Source organism: Crocodylus siamensis, chromosome 2 (assembly GCF_052110815.1).
Source record: "Crocodylus siamensis isolate JL-2025a chromosome 2, ASM5211081v1, whole genome shotgun sequence".
Lineage (NCBI taxonomy): Eukaryota > Metazoa > Chordata > Crocodylia > Crocodylidae > Crocodylus > Crocodylus siamensis.
In genome coordinates, this window is record NC_143396.1 from 90,609,350 (window position 1) to 90,627,554 (window position 18,205).

At 39.3% G+C, this 18,205-nt stretch overlaps 1 protein-coding gene across 8 annotated transcripts in view; it reads right to left on the bottom strand.

Annotated features, from left to right (window-relative positions):
* Positions 1-3,259: 3,259 nt before the first annotated feature.
* OTUD4 (OTU deubiquitinase 4) overlaps positions 3,260-18,205 on the bottom strand; it is a 64,389-nt gene continuing 49,443 nt past the window's right edge. For 7 of the 8 annotated variants that reach the window (XM_090036328.1, XM_090036325.1, XM_090036326.1 and 4 more), the window contains 6 exons: positions 16,461-16,516; positions 15,827-15,910; positions 14,468-14,606; positions 13,606-13,875; positions 12,783-12,823; positions 3,260-9,471 (listed from right to left, as the gene is read on the bottom strand). In XM_090036328.1, coding sequence (XP_089892454.1) covers positions 8,221-9,471; positions 12,783-12,823; positions 13,606-13,875; positions 14,468-14,606; positions 15,827-15,910; positions 16,461-16,516 — 1,841 coding nt within the window. In that variant the 3' untranslated portion in view covers positions 3,260-8,220. The remainder of the gene's footprint in view (positions 9,472-12,782; positions 12,824-13,605; positions 13,876-14,467; positions 14,607-15,826; positions 15,911-16,460; positions 16,517-18,205) is intronic. The other variant, XM_090036330.1, reaches the window with a different exon arrangement.

Consider the following 18,205-nt stretch of genomic DNA (forward strand, 5'->3'; position numbering starts at 1 on the left):
TCTTCAGCAAGACTCCATCTACTTCACAGAAGCAATGATAACCAGTCCTCAGAGGCTTTTGATCACTGTCACCATCTTATGCTGCTGCTGGGTTGCAAAAACTAGTTTAGGGAAAATAGAAGTACCCAAACCATGTACTGTATCGTATTAACAATCTTGAATCTACTAACTTGAAATAATGTCACTTTTTTTTCCAAGCCTTCTAAACAAATGCATAGGTCTTTGACAACTTTAAGTTATGTATACATTTCTGAAATTAGTTCTAGCTGGAACCATATATTGCTTAGAAAATAAGTTCTGTCCAGAAGTCTGTTGACTTCTGTTTTTGAGAACAGAACATAAAAAAGATTGCTTCTATTCATATTCTCTTTGCAATGTACTATGGAAGGTAAGTCTTGCATTGTGTTCTGAAACTCCAGGTATGAGCTGCTTTTTAACTGTGAAAGGTGATCCACAGTATGGCATTCCCTGATATATTGCGCCTCAAACAAATGTCCTGGCTTCATTAATCATAGTAGACAGTTATAACTGCCTTGGGAGGCCCTGGGAAGGGAGAATACTAGAGACTGCATCTCAAGTGCTGAGTAAATCTGAACCATGAGCTGGAAAAGGGGAAGAAAATGCAGCTAACATTCCTTACTTCATGCAGCTTATAGTCACTGCTGTGTACTACTTGCATCAGTGTCATTGTATTCTATACTCTTGACAAACCAAATTGCTTAGACGCATAAAAAGTGAATTGGTGTAGTCCATTATGAAGGCCTAATTGTCTTACTGACTGGAGTTCCTCACTCTGAAATTGGGAGGAGTGGTAACATCCAGAATAAACCTCACTAATTTGACTTTGCTTCCCATCAAGGACTTGTCTAAACAATATCAGTGGCAGATTTCATGGAGAGGTGGAACTGAATGAGTCTCATCCATCTGAGTCTGCGGTTGCACTTCAGAGCCAAAAGTTGTTTTCGAGGCAGCTGCAAACACATCACCAGTGGGTCTGAGGACAGCTGTGGGACCTAACTCTGAGACAGCCTCACAGGCAACTTTTCTGGCTCTGGAGTGGGTCAGTGAATGCAGGTGGCCACTGACCTACACTAAAGTTTTTTTTTTTCATCTAGTATCCTGTTCATTGTTCCCAGGTTAACTTTGAATGAACTGTTCTTTCAGAATTTTCTCAGGTACATGGAACTTAACAATTTAAGTTAACCTGTTGGCATTCTAGCTTGAACATCCAAGAAATAGGATTTCTTTGCTTGACTGCCAGTATAAAAGAAAACTTGATCTAGGAGTAACATGATCTGCTGCCTTAAAAGCCCAGTTGAAGAGGTCTGAGTTTGAGCAAATGAATTTATGGGAGCATGAGATCCAGCTACTGAGCAATCTCTACTAGAGATCTTCAGGTGGATTATGGTAGTATCCTGTCAGATATTCCTGGGTGCTTTGGAAATGGAGTTAGAGGAAACACATATTCTTTCAGATCTTGGCAGTTTGCTCTTTCATCACATTAGAAAGCTAGGCACTGAACATCAAGGCAAGCAGATCTAATGGATATATAGTACCTCCTGTCCCTCTCTGTAGAGATGTATTGATACTGGGGTCTATTACAGTAAACAAAGCCTATCAGAGGTGGATACATAAAGATGTGAAGAATGTTTAAGAGCTTGTGGGATGCACTCCTATACTACTTCCAATAGTATTTCCAGTTAATTGGCTTTGTATTTGAACTGGCATAGGCTGCTCTTCAGTCAGGTTTTTTCGAGTAATCCTTTGAGGTTCATGGACCACAAGATATCCTAATTCCCTGGAAGGTACAGCTGATTATTCCAGTAGTAGTAGATGGTAGTGTAGACTGTAGGCACAAGGGCAAGTTGCATGAAAGGGCCAGGAAGATGGATGCCTGCCAGTCCAATCTACACACCACTCCCAGCTCAGGCTCATAATAATAAAGGGTCATCAGGAGAACAGGTGGGGATCCTTTCCTGTTAGTGCTTTAAGAATGAAAAAAAGCAATTTGGGGTTAAATGCAAAACCTGGCATTCTCAGGGTAATTGATGGGGCAGTACCCGCTAGGTGGTAATTGCTGGTAGTGTGAAGGATGTCACCTGAGATCACGTATTCAAAATTGGTGCTCTAAGGTTTGTGTTAGATGTGGATGGTACTACAACATGCCCCAGATTAAGCAATGCCAAAGTAACTAGTTACACTGTAGCTGGCTCTGAGGCACATGAAGTTGGTTGGATATGGAGTCTCTTTGTACTAGTGTTAGTTTATTATGAAAACACTGCTTTATTTCTGGTGGTGCACTCCTTTGTAGTCCTGAGAGTTCCCAGCAGGTATCAGCCCCTACTTTTTCCATAAAATAAAGCCAGATATCAAAGCACTTCCATTGGGAGTTGGTCTAGGGTATTCTGCAAGGAGTAGACTGAGATTAGGAGTAATTTATCAAAAGTTAAATTAAGGCAGTGGCAGCACAAAGTTCTTTCATGCTAGTCCAGGTTAACAAAAAGTGTTATCTGCTAAACCTCGCTAGTGGGCATTGCAACCTCTTCAAGGAGGGGTAATACTTAAAACGGGATAACTTTAGATCTGGTATTTCAAGCCTGTCAGAGTAAAAGACTCCCAGTTGTTGCTCTATGAGCTATTCTAGTATCCTAATGCTAGTGTATAATTTTCATAGGACATCTGGTAAGAATCTTGATAATGGAAGCAATGTTTCATAGTAACAGGTGGGGAGAAGAAAGCATTTCAGTCTGCCCCTGACCAAATACAGGACAAACCTGTAAGAAGATGGGGGAGAAGGTAGGTAAATTCTTCTAGTTAAGGCACAATCTAGCAGTGTTATGTTCTTCAAAAGATTTCAGGCTTTGGATTGCAGTGCGAATAGTATTTACTATTTTGAAAATAAAAACGTTAAACGCATTACTATATCAATTTGGGAAGTATTGGTCAAAACTTCTTTTCTCTTTTAGATTCTGCTACAACAAAGCACCACTATCAGCCTGTGAAATAAATGGAACTCATTAAATGCTATCCTGAATCAGGCAGTTAAGTACATGAGAGATTCATGATCGAATTTTACAGCAAGGCCAAATGATTTAACTATAAAAGGAGATACCATCTGTCTGTTCTTTTCTGGTTTTCTTTATCTAACCAACTTTATAAACTTTTTTCTTTAAGAGGTTAGTTAACTTGGGTGCCAGGCAGAACTACTACATAGTTCAGTAATACCTACAGCTGTATAGAGGTTTTTAGCAGACTAGAGTCAAGGTAGTTAAAGACGAAATGTTTTAATTTTTTTTTTTTTTTTTATATACACAATGCAGCATCACACCATAAAGGCATTAAATATTTTATACATTCAGATACTTGCAAAACACTTTTCTTGGCTACAAAATATAGAACATAGAAAAAGACCATTGAATATAATATATACAAAAGTGATATGATAGCATAATTTCAAACCTTTCAAGAGGTGTACTGTTACACATAACTTCACATATTCATCAACTGTACTCAGTGTGAGGCCAGATTTAACATTGCCAAGTTCTGTCATTCAAGTAATTTCAACCAAAAATGGTGTTTGCAGCATTAGGACATGCACGTCTCTCCTCCTACAATACCATGTATATATTGCTCAAAGTGTTACGGTGCCATTGTGCGAGGTATGGAATGCCTCCTGGCTTAAATGTGAGCTGAGGAGGCTCAGTGTCTTTAAAGGCCTGTCTTGCAGGCTGTTCCATAATTGTGTGTGGGGTCAGAGGGAAAGGTGTTAAAACAAGCTGTATCTAGCTAAATTAAAAAAAAAGTGAGATAGACTTTACTTGTACATTGCTTGACTTGCTTGGACAAGAGAAAAGCAAGCAGTTAGGCTTTAGGTACATAGTGGCTCACCCCTAAAAAAAACTCAGGACAGATATAATAGACCATAGGTCCACTAACTTGACCAGTATGTTGCCTTAACCAAAAGGAAAAATAGTAACCTTTAAGAACTGAAGACAGCTGCTAAAATATTCTGTTGAAGTTCATTGCTTAAGTTTGCAATTAGCTAAAGTAATTTCTGAACTGTTTTCAGCCAATTTTGTTGCGCTTGCTGCCACACATGCTTTAAGTTTACACTCTCATTTTTATCCAACTCTCAATTGTTGCTTTACACAAGAAAATACTTTATCAAGTAAACCAGTGAAAAGAGAAGGAATTAACAGAAATACGTAAAGAAGAAGATAGCTGCAACAGAATGCCAGTTATTGCTTCCAGGACAGGATGGTCTAAATTCGGGATTCTAGCATTGCTGCAGCTGCAGTGTTAGCAACAGTAGGACTTCAAAGCAAGACAGGGACAATGAGAATAGGACATAGTAGAAAGCACCTGCTGAGCCGGAAAATATCTAGAGATTAAACTCTGCATTGTACCACTTGACATCATGAGAGTGTGTAGGCCTTGGCTCCTACAGGAAGCTGCCTGTAGAGCTTGAATAACTTGTTGTGCCCAAGGGAGACGTGCACTGAAAGAGCAGATTGTCCCAAGAAGCATGGGCCTATTAGCAATGAAGTACAGTAGTACTAAGAGAAGAAAAGGCACAAAATGAAGATCAAAACAAGAAAGCAATTCAAGCTATGCAAGTCTTTGTTTAGGAACAGACTCCCACCCTTTGGTCAAGAAAAAAAGCAATTATTTGAAAGTTATACTTAAGGCTTTCTGATTAGGTGACGTTTAAGATAATTGTTCTTGTCCACATTAAGTCAAACTTCCTCTGATATTGAAGCCAATTCCTTGAAAAAATACTTAAAAGTACTTTCACCTGCAGCTTTAAAAAGTATGTTTTGTAGATGGAGAACCTGCAGTTAAGTTACTAGACAATAGACAATGTTGTTTCCCAGGTCTTGTGCCCTACTGTGCACCACATGGCCTCCCTCTTTAAAAACGCCAAAATAAGTCTCTTCTAATTTCAATGTTTTTATACAAAATAAAGCCAAAAAAGATGAGAAGGTAGCAACCTCAACATTAACTTTTTATCAAGGTCTTTAACTGAAAATGCTATTTCTAAAGTGTCTCAGCATACAATTCAACTTTCAGACACCAGAACAAAAAAAAAAGCCAACTTGGAAAAAGTTACTGACCCATGGTAGTCCACACAAAGTAGCTTTTCAGCTATATTTATACCTTTAAAGTAAGTAAGAGTTCAGCATCTCCTTTGGTGAACATTTACCTGCTGTTACTGCCTGTATACGGAAAAGCTATCAAATGCAACCTGTAAAGACGATAGAGCTTGCTCCCCTTTTCTTGGAGTCCTTAAGGATATGAATATTTTTATTCCAGTTTGGTTTTTCAGTTGGAAATAAGTTTAGAAAAACACCCGTCAGGCTGGGTGTATACAGTGAGCACTTGCTCATATAGCTTCAAATGACATACTGGCAACCTATTGTTGGTAGAAACTGAATTATCCATGCCAGGGCTTCTGCCAAGATGACTGTCAGGAGCATGAAAACTGCACTCCTAACATGTCTAAGACTTGCCAATACAGACCAGAGACAAAAACCTGGAAGATATCAGAGTCAAGGGTGAAAGCCAAGGAAAGAATTTTTAGACTTCAACTCTGGGCTTTCTGTTTGTTAATTCCTATTTATTTTGATGACAAAATTTTAAGTGAGATATGACAAAGTTTCACTTCCCTTGGTATCTTTGATTAAGCTGATATGCCTGCATTCAACAAGGTGCTTAAAGCACATGCTAAACATTCAGAGTAGCCACCTTGACTAATCGGATTCATATGCTTGAAAACCATGATCAACCAGGGCAGTAGAGCTGGCAAGCAATCTTAGACCTTCCTTTCCTCAAGTCTTCCAACTAGACAAGAGCAGACCGGCCTTAACCCTCCCCCCTCACTTCCTTCCCCCAACCCTTCCAAATAACAGGGGGAAAAGAGAAGCAAGGTCAGGGGTGGGGAAAGCCTCCAACTATCCCACATTTCAGATGTCAAACCATCTTAGATGATTAGCAAAGTAAGGGACAGGCTCAGTCTTTTGCAGGTCACCTTTGAAAGGGGAAAAAAGAACAAAAACCACATAGCAGTACACTTCACAATTTACCAACATGCTCCTGTTTTCATCATTCCCTGAGGAAAAAGTCTAGAAAGAGCACTTTCTGACTTGAGATAAAGAATAGCAGTCCATAAAAAACTAGATGAGGAAATGTTTAGTCTAATGCCCATTCAATGCGCAGGAAAAACTACCATGACATTGGATAGGGCTCACAGCATAGCAGTCTAAAGAGCAAAATAGCTACAGAATATGAAGAGAAGCTTCCTTAGCCTTATTCATTAAGCCTCAACCCATAATCACTGAATAAAGTTTAAAAGCACAGTTAGTATATACCCTTTCAGCATGTTAGTTTTCAATAGCAACTCTACAGGGTAAGGCTAAATTTTATTCCAAAAAGAATTTTTTTTCCCCACTCAAATAGGTTGGTCTTTTTCAGGTAAAAAGAGAACAACCCTTAGAAATCACTATGAATGCTAATTTGCATATATTATTTTGCAAAGTGCCTAAACACTAATTGCTGTTCAGTGGTCACTTCACGAGTTCAGCTTTGTAGCAGAACTCAGCAGCTGACAATACAATGGCAATCCACTAAATTCTGCTGATACATACCATTAGTAGTTAGCAACAGAACCAGAAGACAAATGTTATTACACCAGTGGTTAAAAATATATAATTTAGAAAAGAAAGTGAAAGGAAAAACATTTATTTTTAATTGGGTGTTTTATACATGGCATGCATCTGAAAAGAATTACTTTATCACAGCTATCACTCAAGTTTCCTGATCAAAGGTATACAATCTCAGACATGAATAAAAGGGCACCATCACCTTATATACTGGTATATACAGAGATATAAAAATATACACAATGGTTAATTTTACAAAGCAACAGAGCTGAGTGGATATTGTGCACACTTGCACTGTCTGCGTTTGGATAGCTGAATTCCAAACAGCAAACACAATCAGAAACACTGCAGCCATCATCATCTTTTAGGGGTCCAAAGACACAATCAGAATTTTGACACACAGTGAAAAAATATAAGGCAAAAGCCACTTTCTTCTAAACTCTAGGGAATATATATATATAGTGAAAGTACACCTATCTTGTTTTAAAAAGTAGTTCCAGCAATAAGTTGTACATGCAAAGCATAACAGATTTGCATCATAGTGCAACAAGAACAAAAAGCTGAACAGTAGCATTTAATACAAACTTAAAAAAAGGTAACATGTATTTTATGCATCTCTCAAAATATTAGGATTTGTCAGTGCATTAGTGTTAAAGTGGCATAAAAAAAAACCTTCTGCTATTAACAGATGCAGAATTATTTTGGAAATGCATAGCATCTACATTTTTATTGTCTTTGTAATTAGTTTGTTGGCATAGGCACCATTCTAGTCACGCCAGCATTACGAATTCTTGGTGGAAACAGCCATTCTATTGAATTTCCTATCAGTTCACACACAGCTACTCTTGACTGCTTACTTCTATTTTGATTTCAACAAATGCTTTTTAAAATTCAAAAATATACCCTATGAATATTAAAAGAACTATATACAACATACCTAAGACACAAGGTTAGCTGGCTGCCATACATGTAACGCATTAAAGAGAAAACATTCAAGTTTGACAGATTTTGAGATGAAAGGCCTTTGGGTTGGAAGCATGTCAAAGACAACAGTGCGGTAGGCTGAGAATTCCTTTAGCTCAGTTTAAAACTAAGGCATTTTATGATAAAATACACATTTATATTTGGTGCAATGTTACTAATCAATTTAGACTCTAGATCATGTCAAATGCTCTATTTCTGTCAATCTACTAAATATTTTAAACCATCTTACTGTATCACAAGCTCAAACCTTTGGGGGCAGGGGAAAGAGTTCAATGCTAAACCTATACTGTTTTTATAGTTTAAATAATAGCCTTATTCTCTACTTTTCAGATACTTGGAAAAAATTCTAAACCAAAACAAATTTTAAGTTGCTAAGAACTAGATGTTCACAGTTTGTTTCCCCCTAGGCCTCACTTCGAGCGTACCCTTAACTTAAAAACAAAACTAACCCCACCACCCCCAAAAAAAACAACAACTCACCGCACACTTGGGAAGATTTAGAAATCTCTACTTCAAACTAGTTTTTGCATTTGAAGCTCTCCAATAAACATTCCTATAAACATTCCAGTAAGCATTCCTATGTTTGATGTCCCCTCTGACCATCTCCCAGGGTTGCCCTCCTTTTATCATTCCTATATGGCCTCCCTCTAAGGTTTCGATGATACTGGTAACCTTCATCTCTGCCTCTGCTGGGTGGTCCTTTCCAAGCTTCCTCACCTCTTGGATATTGGTATCCTCCCCTGCTAGGATAGCCCCATTCATTTCTAGGCCTCCTGCCACCTCCATAGGCCTGACTATAAAATTGCTTCGGTCTGCCACTTCTCAGCATATCAGACACTTCACGTTCATCTTCAGAGCTCTCTTCTTTTGTTCTCTGGGCCCTACTTTCTCCAGAACTGGTCTGTACGTTACCAGCAGTCTTGGGATCTCTGGCTTTGTCTGCTTTTTCCTTACGACTGGGAACGGTAGTTTTCAGTTCATTTTTTGATGGCTCCGATAACGATGGTGAAGCACTTGACATCACCGTCTGTCTCTCAACACCCTGTATTTGTGGAGACCGGTTTGGTAATCCAGCCTTTGCTTGTTCGGCAGAAGCAGTAGTACATATTTGCTCCATCTTAGGCACCCTGGCTGAGGTTTCATTCAAGACATCACGTTCACTGTGCACACTAGCCACAGGGGGTGGCACGGTATTGGAGCTACTGTCACTTTTAGTCTTCTGTACCTGCTCCACAAAACTTGTTACAGGAACTGGGGAACTGCCTTCTTTAGCCAAATATAAGTTTTCTGAGGTGGTAGCAGTTGCCCCCTTGTCCTCAGGTGACATGACAACATTAGGTCTCACCACTGAATTTTCAATAAAACCCTGAAACGGGTAACCATACCAAAAATGCGGAAAAAAAGGAGGAGCTATTGGAACAGCTCCTAGAAACTGACTGTGTCCAAAGGGTGGTTGTGGGAACATATTTTTCCCTCTCAGTGAATCATCATAATCAGTATGAAGACCTTGCACTGGATTTTCAGACTCTACACAGACTGGTCCTTGACTTTCTGAAACCTGAGCTGTAGATATAAGCAGAGGCAGTGATGGAGACCTATTGTCAACCTGTGAACTCTGACCATTACATCTGGCCTCACTCTGCATAGGAAAATGCCTGTTTGTTTGTGCAGTTTCACTTTCATTTGGAGTCAGCAGGGTCTCCTGGAACCAAGGGTTGTGTGGATATACAGGAACTGAAACGTTTGGGTACATTCTACAAGTAGCTACATAGGCCTGGTGCAGAGGGTACAAATAAGAATGTGGTGCCCACATAGGACAGCTGTATGCCTGTAAAATAAAGAAATGCTTCAGTCTACAGTATTAAAACAAATAAAAATACTGCACTAGATGGCATTAGTTGAAACCTAGTCATTTTTTTCCAAGACAGAAATCTGAGAAATTTGTTGTTTTAGTCACATTCTTATTTTTAAATGCGTGTCTCCCTACTGCTGTGGGGGGAAAAGGTAAGAACTGGAAATAGATCATTGAATACGTTTTTAATGTTTAAATATAAACTTTTGGGAAAACAAAGTGAGCTGTAACAATAGTTTCTATGGTCTCAGAACTAACTGTTCCATGAGTAAGTCCACTCAAGGTAGACATGGACAGGCTGCCACGAGTTTTAATCAGTGCCTCTGTGGGACAAGTGTGCATTAAGTCAAAATCTAATTCCCAGATCTGCCCTATCTGACTTGTGAGCAGTTCTACTCTTGACTGGTAAGAAAGGATACTGTGACTTAACTGTTAAACAGAACAGTCAGGGAGGTATCCTCTGAATCCCTAAACTGATGGTAGATGCCAGGGACAGGACTATAGCTCACTCTAATCAGATCTTGTTCACATGCTCTCTTTCTAAAGTAGGGCTGTCCAACAGGTGGCCCATGGGCTACATCCAGCCCGAGGGGTTAGCATGTTGTTGCTGGTGCAGGTGCCACTTCCTCCACCACTGTTCTGCTGCTATTGCCACCCTAGTCTCCAGGGTTCCCCTCCCTTCTCTAGCTTCTGCTTTCTGCCCCCCTTGCCCTCTGGAGGTGGGGTGGCCCAGCACACAGCCCATGGCTGTTGGGTTCAGAGAGACTACATGGCATTATGTGCTGCTGCTGGTGTGTTCCAGTGGGGGTGGGGCACAAGGGAGGGAAAGGTGTAGCCTCCTGATCACTCAGAAGTTGGATAGCTATAGTCTAAAACATCTACTGCTGCTGTCAGAGTCAGATACTGGGCTTGATGGTCTACTGGTCTGACCCAATACAACATGTATGTTCTTATGACCAGTAGATGGTGCTGAAAGACAGGGTGACAGACTTCACCAGGGATCACAATACTGTCAGTGCACATCATAATCCAAAAGAGAGTCAGGAAATATTTCGATCTATGAAATGAAAACATTTTTTCCTAACATAGCATGATACTAATAACCTGATAATTTTCTAAAAATTAAACTGGACTGTGATCAACTATAAAACTTATCAACACTGACTTTTCATTTTTTAATTGGAGCTGGACATATTTTTTCAACTTTGTTAATTAACTCCTCCACACTCAAAGCACTGCATTCTATAACTGAAGGGTCCCAAGTTTGAGTTCAGAGCATATTTTATAGTGAAATTTAAAATTTTAACGGGGATGGGAGCAGGATGGAAAAAAATGATAGAAACTACAATGTCATGGTGTCACTCTAGACAACACAACTATTTAAACTATATAAGGTTAGGAGTGCATGCTGTTAATTTAAAACTTCAGATCTGACTAGATGCCAAAAAGATGCCAGTATAAGATTATACCATGTCAGTGGTACTAATAAAATAGCCTGTGTGAACACTTACTCCAAAATGATTGACTTCTTCCAGTTTGCCTATACTTAAGTAACATATTTCCACATCAAATTAGTATTCAATAGGTCAAGAACATGTTATGTGGAATGTGTATGGCCATAATAAAAATAGGAGCAAATTCAAATCAATGGCAGTACTCCTACCAAAGCATCCTAATGTTTAGGTAGCAACAAGATGACCTGGTTTTTGCCTGCTTGCAGATGTTAAAAAAAAAAAAAAACACACACAAAAAAACAAACAAACAACAACAACAACAAAAAATAGCACTTTTTAGTAAACCCAGTGCATGCCTAAGAGGCAGTGCGTTAGTTGGATCCAGCTCACTCACTGTCTGTATAGATCAGGAGCTTTAGTGGGGCTTTTTTTGCGCTTTCATATAATAGCCGATTGGCTCAGATTTACATAAAAGTACCAAAAAGCCCAACTGAAGCGCCCTATCTATACAGATGCCATGAAACCGGGAAGCACTAATGTGTTGCTTCTTCTGGTAAAGCAGGTTTTGGGGTTGTTGTTTTTTTGTTTTTTTTTTTTAAAACATCTGCAAGCAGTCTTTATGAATGGACACTACTTTGGAAATGTATTACTTAGCCCAAACAGAGTTTTGTTAGGTTTTCTTAACATATGCATTTCCAGATTTTCAAAATGCTTCATCTTCTCTTTAATAATCTTCACTCTGAACACCCTGCATGTTTCCAATAGTTGTTTTCTGATAACTATAGCCCTGATCCCAATTCATGCTACGCTAATACAAGGTCAACTATTTTCTCATAAAGTTATGTTTTACCCTTAAATTATTAAATGCATTCTTACATCCTTAACTCCATCTAAGTGAAGCAGTATGGAAACAAGAACCAAGATACAACACCTAGAGAAAAACCTAGGTCTTCTTCAGTCATTTGGTCCCCTTTTAAAGTTCAATGTCAAATGACTGGTGATTCTTAATTCACCAGGGTTTCACTTCCTATATACACCTTTTACAACCTGCTCTGCATGCTTGGTCTCATTAAAAAAACTTTGAAATACATACACTATACTGAATGTAAAATCTGAAGGGGGGGGAATTACAAAACATGAAAATGAAGTATTAAGTCAGTGTGGAGGACCTGAACCCCTCTGAAATGATGCTTTATCTTTATTTGAGTTTTATTTCTATTAGATACTTAATTTTGGGGTCTCCACCAAAATCTGCAGTGGATGAATACCTTTCACTTCATGGTTTGCTGCAGGTATGGATTGTTTCATAGATTTTAGGGTTGGAAGGGACCTATTAGATCGAGTCTGACACCCTGCCCTGGGCAGGAAAAAGTGCTGGGGGGTCATGACCCCAGCCAGGCGTTTGTCCAATCTCCTCTTAAATACCTCCAAGGAAGGAAGTTACCTGGCCTAACAGGTAACTTTGGCAACTCTTCAAGCCTCAGTTCCCTATATCTGTAAAGAGGGGAATAACAATACTGACCTCCTATGTAAAGGATTTTGAGATCAATGAATGAAAGGAAATGCAGTAACCACATATTATTATGGACATACTTTCTATTTTAATACGAGCCAAACAACCATAAGACGGTAATGATTTTTTGTCACTTTTGATCTGGGCTGGATTTCAGCAACCTAGAGGCTAAAATGGATCCAAAACCCCAAGTCATTTGATCCCTATAAAACTGAGAAAATTGCTATTATTAAATCAAATTTTTGCTTCTTCCCTCTATTAAATTACCATTTTTTGAATGCAGAAAGGATAATCCCACCAATAGAAATCTGGATATTTACCTTTATACCAAGATTGAAGAAAAATCGAAGAATACTTTTATCTAGGAGAAAACATCATTAATCAATTAAAACGTTTAAAAGGACATTGCACGCACTTCCCTCCCCTGAGAAATCAGGTCTCATCTTTGGTGGTTTTCAGCTAAGTTGCATTGGACAATTTCAATTTCAGCATTTAAACCACTACTGCAGCCTGATAGTTTGACTTCCTTGGGACTGATGCAAGTGATTGGGAACTCTACTGCAGTTTTAAATTTCAGTTTTAATAGAACTACTTCCCAGTTTCTGGATTAGCAGAGAATGTTCACTAAACGACTCTCTATGCAAGCAGGCACAGTATGTTCTCTATGAACTTGTTTTCTTCTGAGAATGCCACAACATTTTCCCAAGCCAAAAAAGAAATTGCTGAGCAAGCTTCAAAATTGTTATTAAAGTAACATGAAATTCCATCTGCTACTTTCACTGTTGTAAAAGGGGACAGATGTCTGGTCAAAGAAATCTCTAAAAAATATAAAACTGCATATGATCAGAAATTTGGTGAAACTGATGTCGCAAATAACCATGAAAAGGTTCACAATAGGATTGTCATCACTTGAAATAATTTACACATTGGCAATGAAAGCTAAGGATGCACACAAATTATTTAAAAAAGAAATAAAGTTCTAACACAACAATTATTAAAATGGTTGACATAAATCAACCAATATATTAAGGAACTCCTTCCATTCTATTTCATCCAGATGTTGTGTTCTTAAACAAAGATTGTCCATGGTGGGGGCAGAAAAGAAAGAGCAAGATCTAAAATTATATAAAAAGTGTTTCTTACCCTTAGGCAGATCATCTCCAGTACTGCATAGGGAGTAAGGTGGTGCAATGGCTCTCTCTCCCTTTTCATTAAAAGGGAATCCAGGGTACAGTGGGTCCTGATAAGGATTCAGCGTCTGAGGCAAAGGCATTAAAGGCTGGTTAACCGCTTGTACAGACACAGGAACTCCGGCAACTGGAGCAGATGTTACCTGAGCCTGGGATACAACGGAGTCGGGCCCCGTTGTCGGAGGCGGCATCAATGGCGAAACAGGCATTTGGCCTGGAATACCTAGACAAAGGAAAACATCAAAGAAACAAACATCTAACTTGGGTGAAGGACATTAACAAGAGCTAGAGAAAGCAAAGGATCAAGAATATAAAGAGTAATATTTTTGATGATAAGGAAATAGCTCTACATTAAAAAAATGAAATTGAGTGAAGGCAAATTTAGGCAAAACAACCTTCAAAGTGGAAAAGTCTTTTCTAAAAAAAAGAAAACCCATCATTTCAATTATTTAACACCCCCCCCCCACACACACACACACACTTATAGAAGGAGACCAGAGATATTTGAATCTTAGAGCTCAATCTCTAAATGACCCAGTCTGGAATTAAATTAAAAAAACTTTTTTCACCCCTTAAGAATGAAAAGGTCATACAAACGGTTTTAATTAGCAATGACACATATTTATAAAACAAGAATGTGAGCCTTTCAAGCAAAGCCTAAGGGAGCTAAGTATCTAATTCCCTTAGGTTATCAATTTTTCAAAGTGCTGTCCAGAGCCAGTCGCAAATCATTTCATATCCCAATTTATCAGTGTAGATTTAATACAGTACAAGATTGAGCCTATTTCATAATTCTAAATATTTTTCCTTCAAACCTGTTGGCCCATAAGTTGTTGGCTCATTTGGCCAAGCTGGCACAATGGCTGGAAGAGAAGGCACTGTGGGAGGCAAATGCACCTCAGAGAAGACGGGAGAGGCAGCTGGATTTACACATGGTAAGTGTTCTGTTAGTCTCTATAAAATTAGAGAGATAATGGGAAGTTAGTGGAGTTCACTGATGACATTTGGAACAACCACCTAAATTCTATCCACAAACATTTGACAATTTGAGGTACACAGGTGACTGACCCAATACAGGAACACCTTATAGTAACATTATCTCAAACGACTACATACAAGAGAGGAGAACCCTTATTTTGCAGCCAGTATTGGTCTTACACGAAGCTCTCCCTCCAAAGTTACTTTAAGGCAGAGGTGCTTAACCCTCCAAGCCCATGGACAAAACGCAGCCGGCAGAGCCATGGCATCTAGCCCATACGGCTCCCCACAGGTCAAGAAATTTGGAGGTGGAGGAGCAGTGGCAATAATACTGTCACCTCTTCCCCTGCCAAATTCCAAAACTGCACAGCCAGGTCAGAGCCAAAGTAGCCCCATCACATCCTTCACACGGCCAGGCTGAGGCCCCATTGCACACCACCCTCCCTGCCCCCAGATCCTAGATCAAGACCACCAGCCAGATTTGACCTATAGACAGACCAGGCACTGGCCATTCAGCCTGCTGGGCAAAAAAGTTAAGCACCACTAGTTTAAGGCATATGAGCATGCCTATGTGGAAAAAAAAAAAGCTTGCACCAACACTATCCAGGATGTACTCATACTTCTGGTTAAACAGGGAGTCTGTCTCCAGAATCATCAATCTACCAACTTCCATAATCACTAAACTATTTCCCCCGCAATCTCAAAAAAGAAAAGCCATTGTGTCTAAATGCAGCAAAACAGTGCTAATTAGATATTCACCATATATGAGACTGCTAGAATACTAGAAAATCAGAAAACAGCAGCAGCCTTGGAGCTTGTGAGTCCTACCAAAATACACATTTAAACAATACTGCTAATTTCCTAGACAAGGTATGAAATAAAAGGTATAGGTGGGGGGGAAAAGAAAAAGGTTTAAATATATTCACTTAACATATTCAGTGTGAATTAACCCCTCACCCAGCCACTCAGAGTAGTAAACCTAAAATTAAATTCTAAAGTTTTGGGAATGGAAACCATGTATTATTATTTATCATGATGTGCTCTAAATAATAAATTGGGGGATCTGAATGTTACTGGAATGCAAATATTTATTAATAATAGATCTTCATTACACATGGCTGTGATGACGAGGATAGATACACTTTGCCTTGGACCAATTTAATGAAAATCCCAGAGGCTAGACAAACTTTTCTTACTTGTTCTGCTGGAGACAGAGGTTGTGTCTTTGCTTGTTCTAAAGGAGGTGATGCTTCTGGATATCTGTCATCTCCACCATTCCTCTAGAACAAAGTTAAAAATAAGGAAGAGTCAGACCTATTCTGATTTTTTTTGTTTGTTTGTTTGTTTTTATACAAACAAGCATTGAAACATTTTAAATACACAAAATGGAAAAAGGTGAGCTACCACCATATACCAGTATATTTATGTAACCTGATGTCTGTGGACAGACCATTAACAGCAGAACTAAAGACAATCAATTCTAGATCTATTCAAGCTACAAGATCAAAAGATGCTAGCATAACAGCATAAATTACTGGTTGGACAGTAAATCATACAACAAACACATGGTTTGCACTAGCAATGAGACCTGGTATCAGAAGTGCTCTGGTAGCCTAGATCGCCAGACATTCCGATTCCAGAACAACCAATAGGTAGAGGATCCAGGAACTGAGAATCAGACATGCCTCAAGTCTTATCTACCAAAAGTTCGAAAGCAGCAGCAACGAATGCAGTTCCCTTTCAGCTTATTGCTTTAGCCCATGTTTTAATGCACTTTCCAGAGAAAGAAAACAACTTAAAAATACGATTGGTTTGTTTATTTTAAATTACCTCAGATGAATTTGGCTCAAGCTTCTGATTTAAGTGCATCTGCCTGGATTCGGAGTCTGTAATACCAAAAGACATGATCTAGTAAATGCAGAATTACACCATTCATCACCTTCACAGCTTCAGCCAATACAAGTTTGTCTTTCCAAAGTTAAATCATCCCACACACCATGATCTTCCAGCCTATGTCACTTCAAATCAGTAACGCTTTGTAAATCGAGGGCAAGAAGACACAACTAAAATAAAAAGAGCCGACTGGAAAACAAGAATTCTGCTTCATAAAAAATGCTGAAGTTCAGAATTTGTTTTCATTCCGTATTGGGCCAAAACTTTTCCAAGTCTCTTTTAAGAGACAAAAGGCATAAAAACACTGACCACCAAGTACACTGGGAATGTAAACCTTGGTCTCCCACACACCAAGGAAGTGCTCTAACTATCAAGCCCTACTAGCCATTTTAGGAGGCCTCTTCCCCCTCTCTGGTTTAGACTAGAACAAGGTAATTTAACAGTGTTAGTCTGAAGGCAGGGTAGACATATGCATCTTTATCAGGGGAGGGCAAAATCCCAGGGGAGGGATGTGGACAACATTGAAAGGGTCCAGAGGAGGGCCACCCGCATGATCCGGGGACAACAGAGCAGACCCTACAATGAGAGACTACGGGACCTAAACCTGTTCATCCTTCACAAGAGAAGGCTGAGGGGGGACTTGGTGACTGTCTATAAACTCACTAGGGGGGACCAGAAGGGTTTAGGGGAGACGCTGTTTCCCCTAGCGCCCCCTGGCATGACAAGGAACAATGGACACAAGTTATTAGAGAGTAGATTTAAATTAGACATCCGCAAGAACTACTTCATAGTTAGGGTGGCTAGGAGCTGGAACCAACTTCCTAGGGAAGTGGTGCTGGCTCCTACCCTGGGGGTCTTTAAGAAGAGGCTTGATGACTACCTGGCTGGACTCATTTGAGTCCAGTCTTTTCTCCTGCCCTGGCCGGAGGTTGGACTTGAAGATCTACAAGGTCCCCTCCAACCCGACTTCTATGATTCTATGAAAATGCAGCCCACGAGCCAGATGTGGCCCGCCAGGCCATTCTATCCAGCCCATGGGCCCCCCCCAAAATTTAGAAAATTAATATTTATCTGTCCCTGGCTGCCTGTCACACAGCCCTCGATGGCTTGCCAAAACTCAGTAAGTGGCCCTCTGCCCAAAATAATTGCCTGCCCCTGATCTTTATAGACTAACTAAACAAGATAGAGCAAGCACAATATTTCGTGAACATGGGTTTACAAAAGCTTGTGGTCTCTATAATCTTAATTATACCAGAACTAGACCAGAGAAGCTGTCAAAAACAGTTTTAGCAAAGCAGATACATTTATAAAAAGATTTACATTTCATCAATTCCGTATTTTCTGACAAAAACAGTATCTTTACATAACAAAAAGGTAAAACAAAGCTTTAATGGTTACAATTTCTGAAGCATTCTAGACAGAAGGTTTAAACTTGACCTAATTCCTAAAGCATTAGTGTATAGAGAAAAATTGTCTTGATATAATCTACCATATGAGAAGCTTTGATGGAAGCCTGCCAGTCCATAACAGAAGTGTGAGGGAAGCCTGTCTAGTCTAGGGTGTGGCCAGGCAACCATTTCTGATCAACCACAAATCCACCTCTCCAGCCATACTTAAGTGATACTCTATGCTATAAAACCTAATTAACTACTATACAACGTATTTAAAAAAAAAGCAGGCTA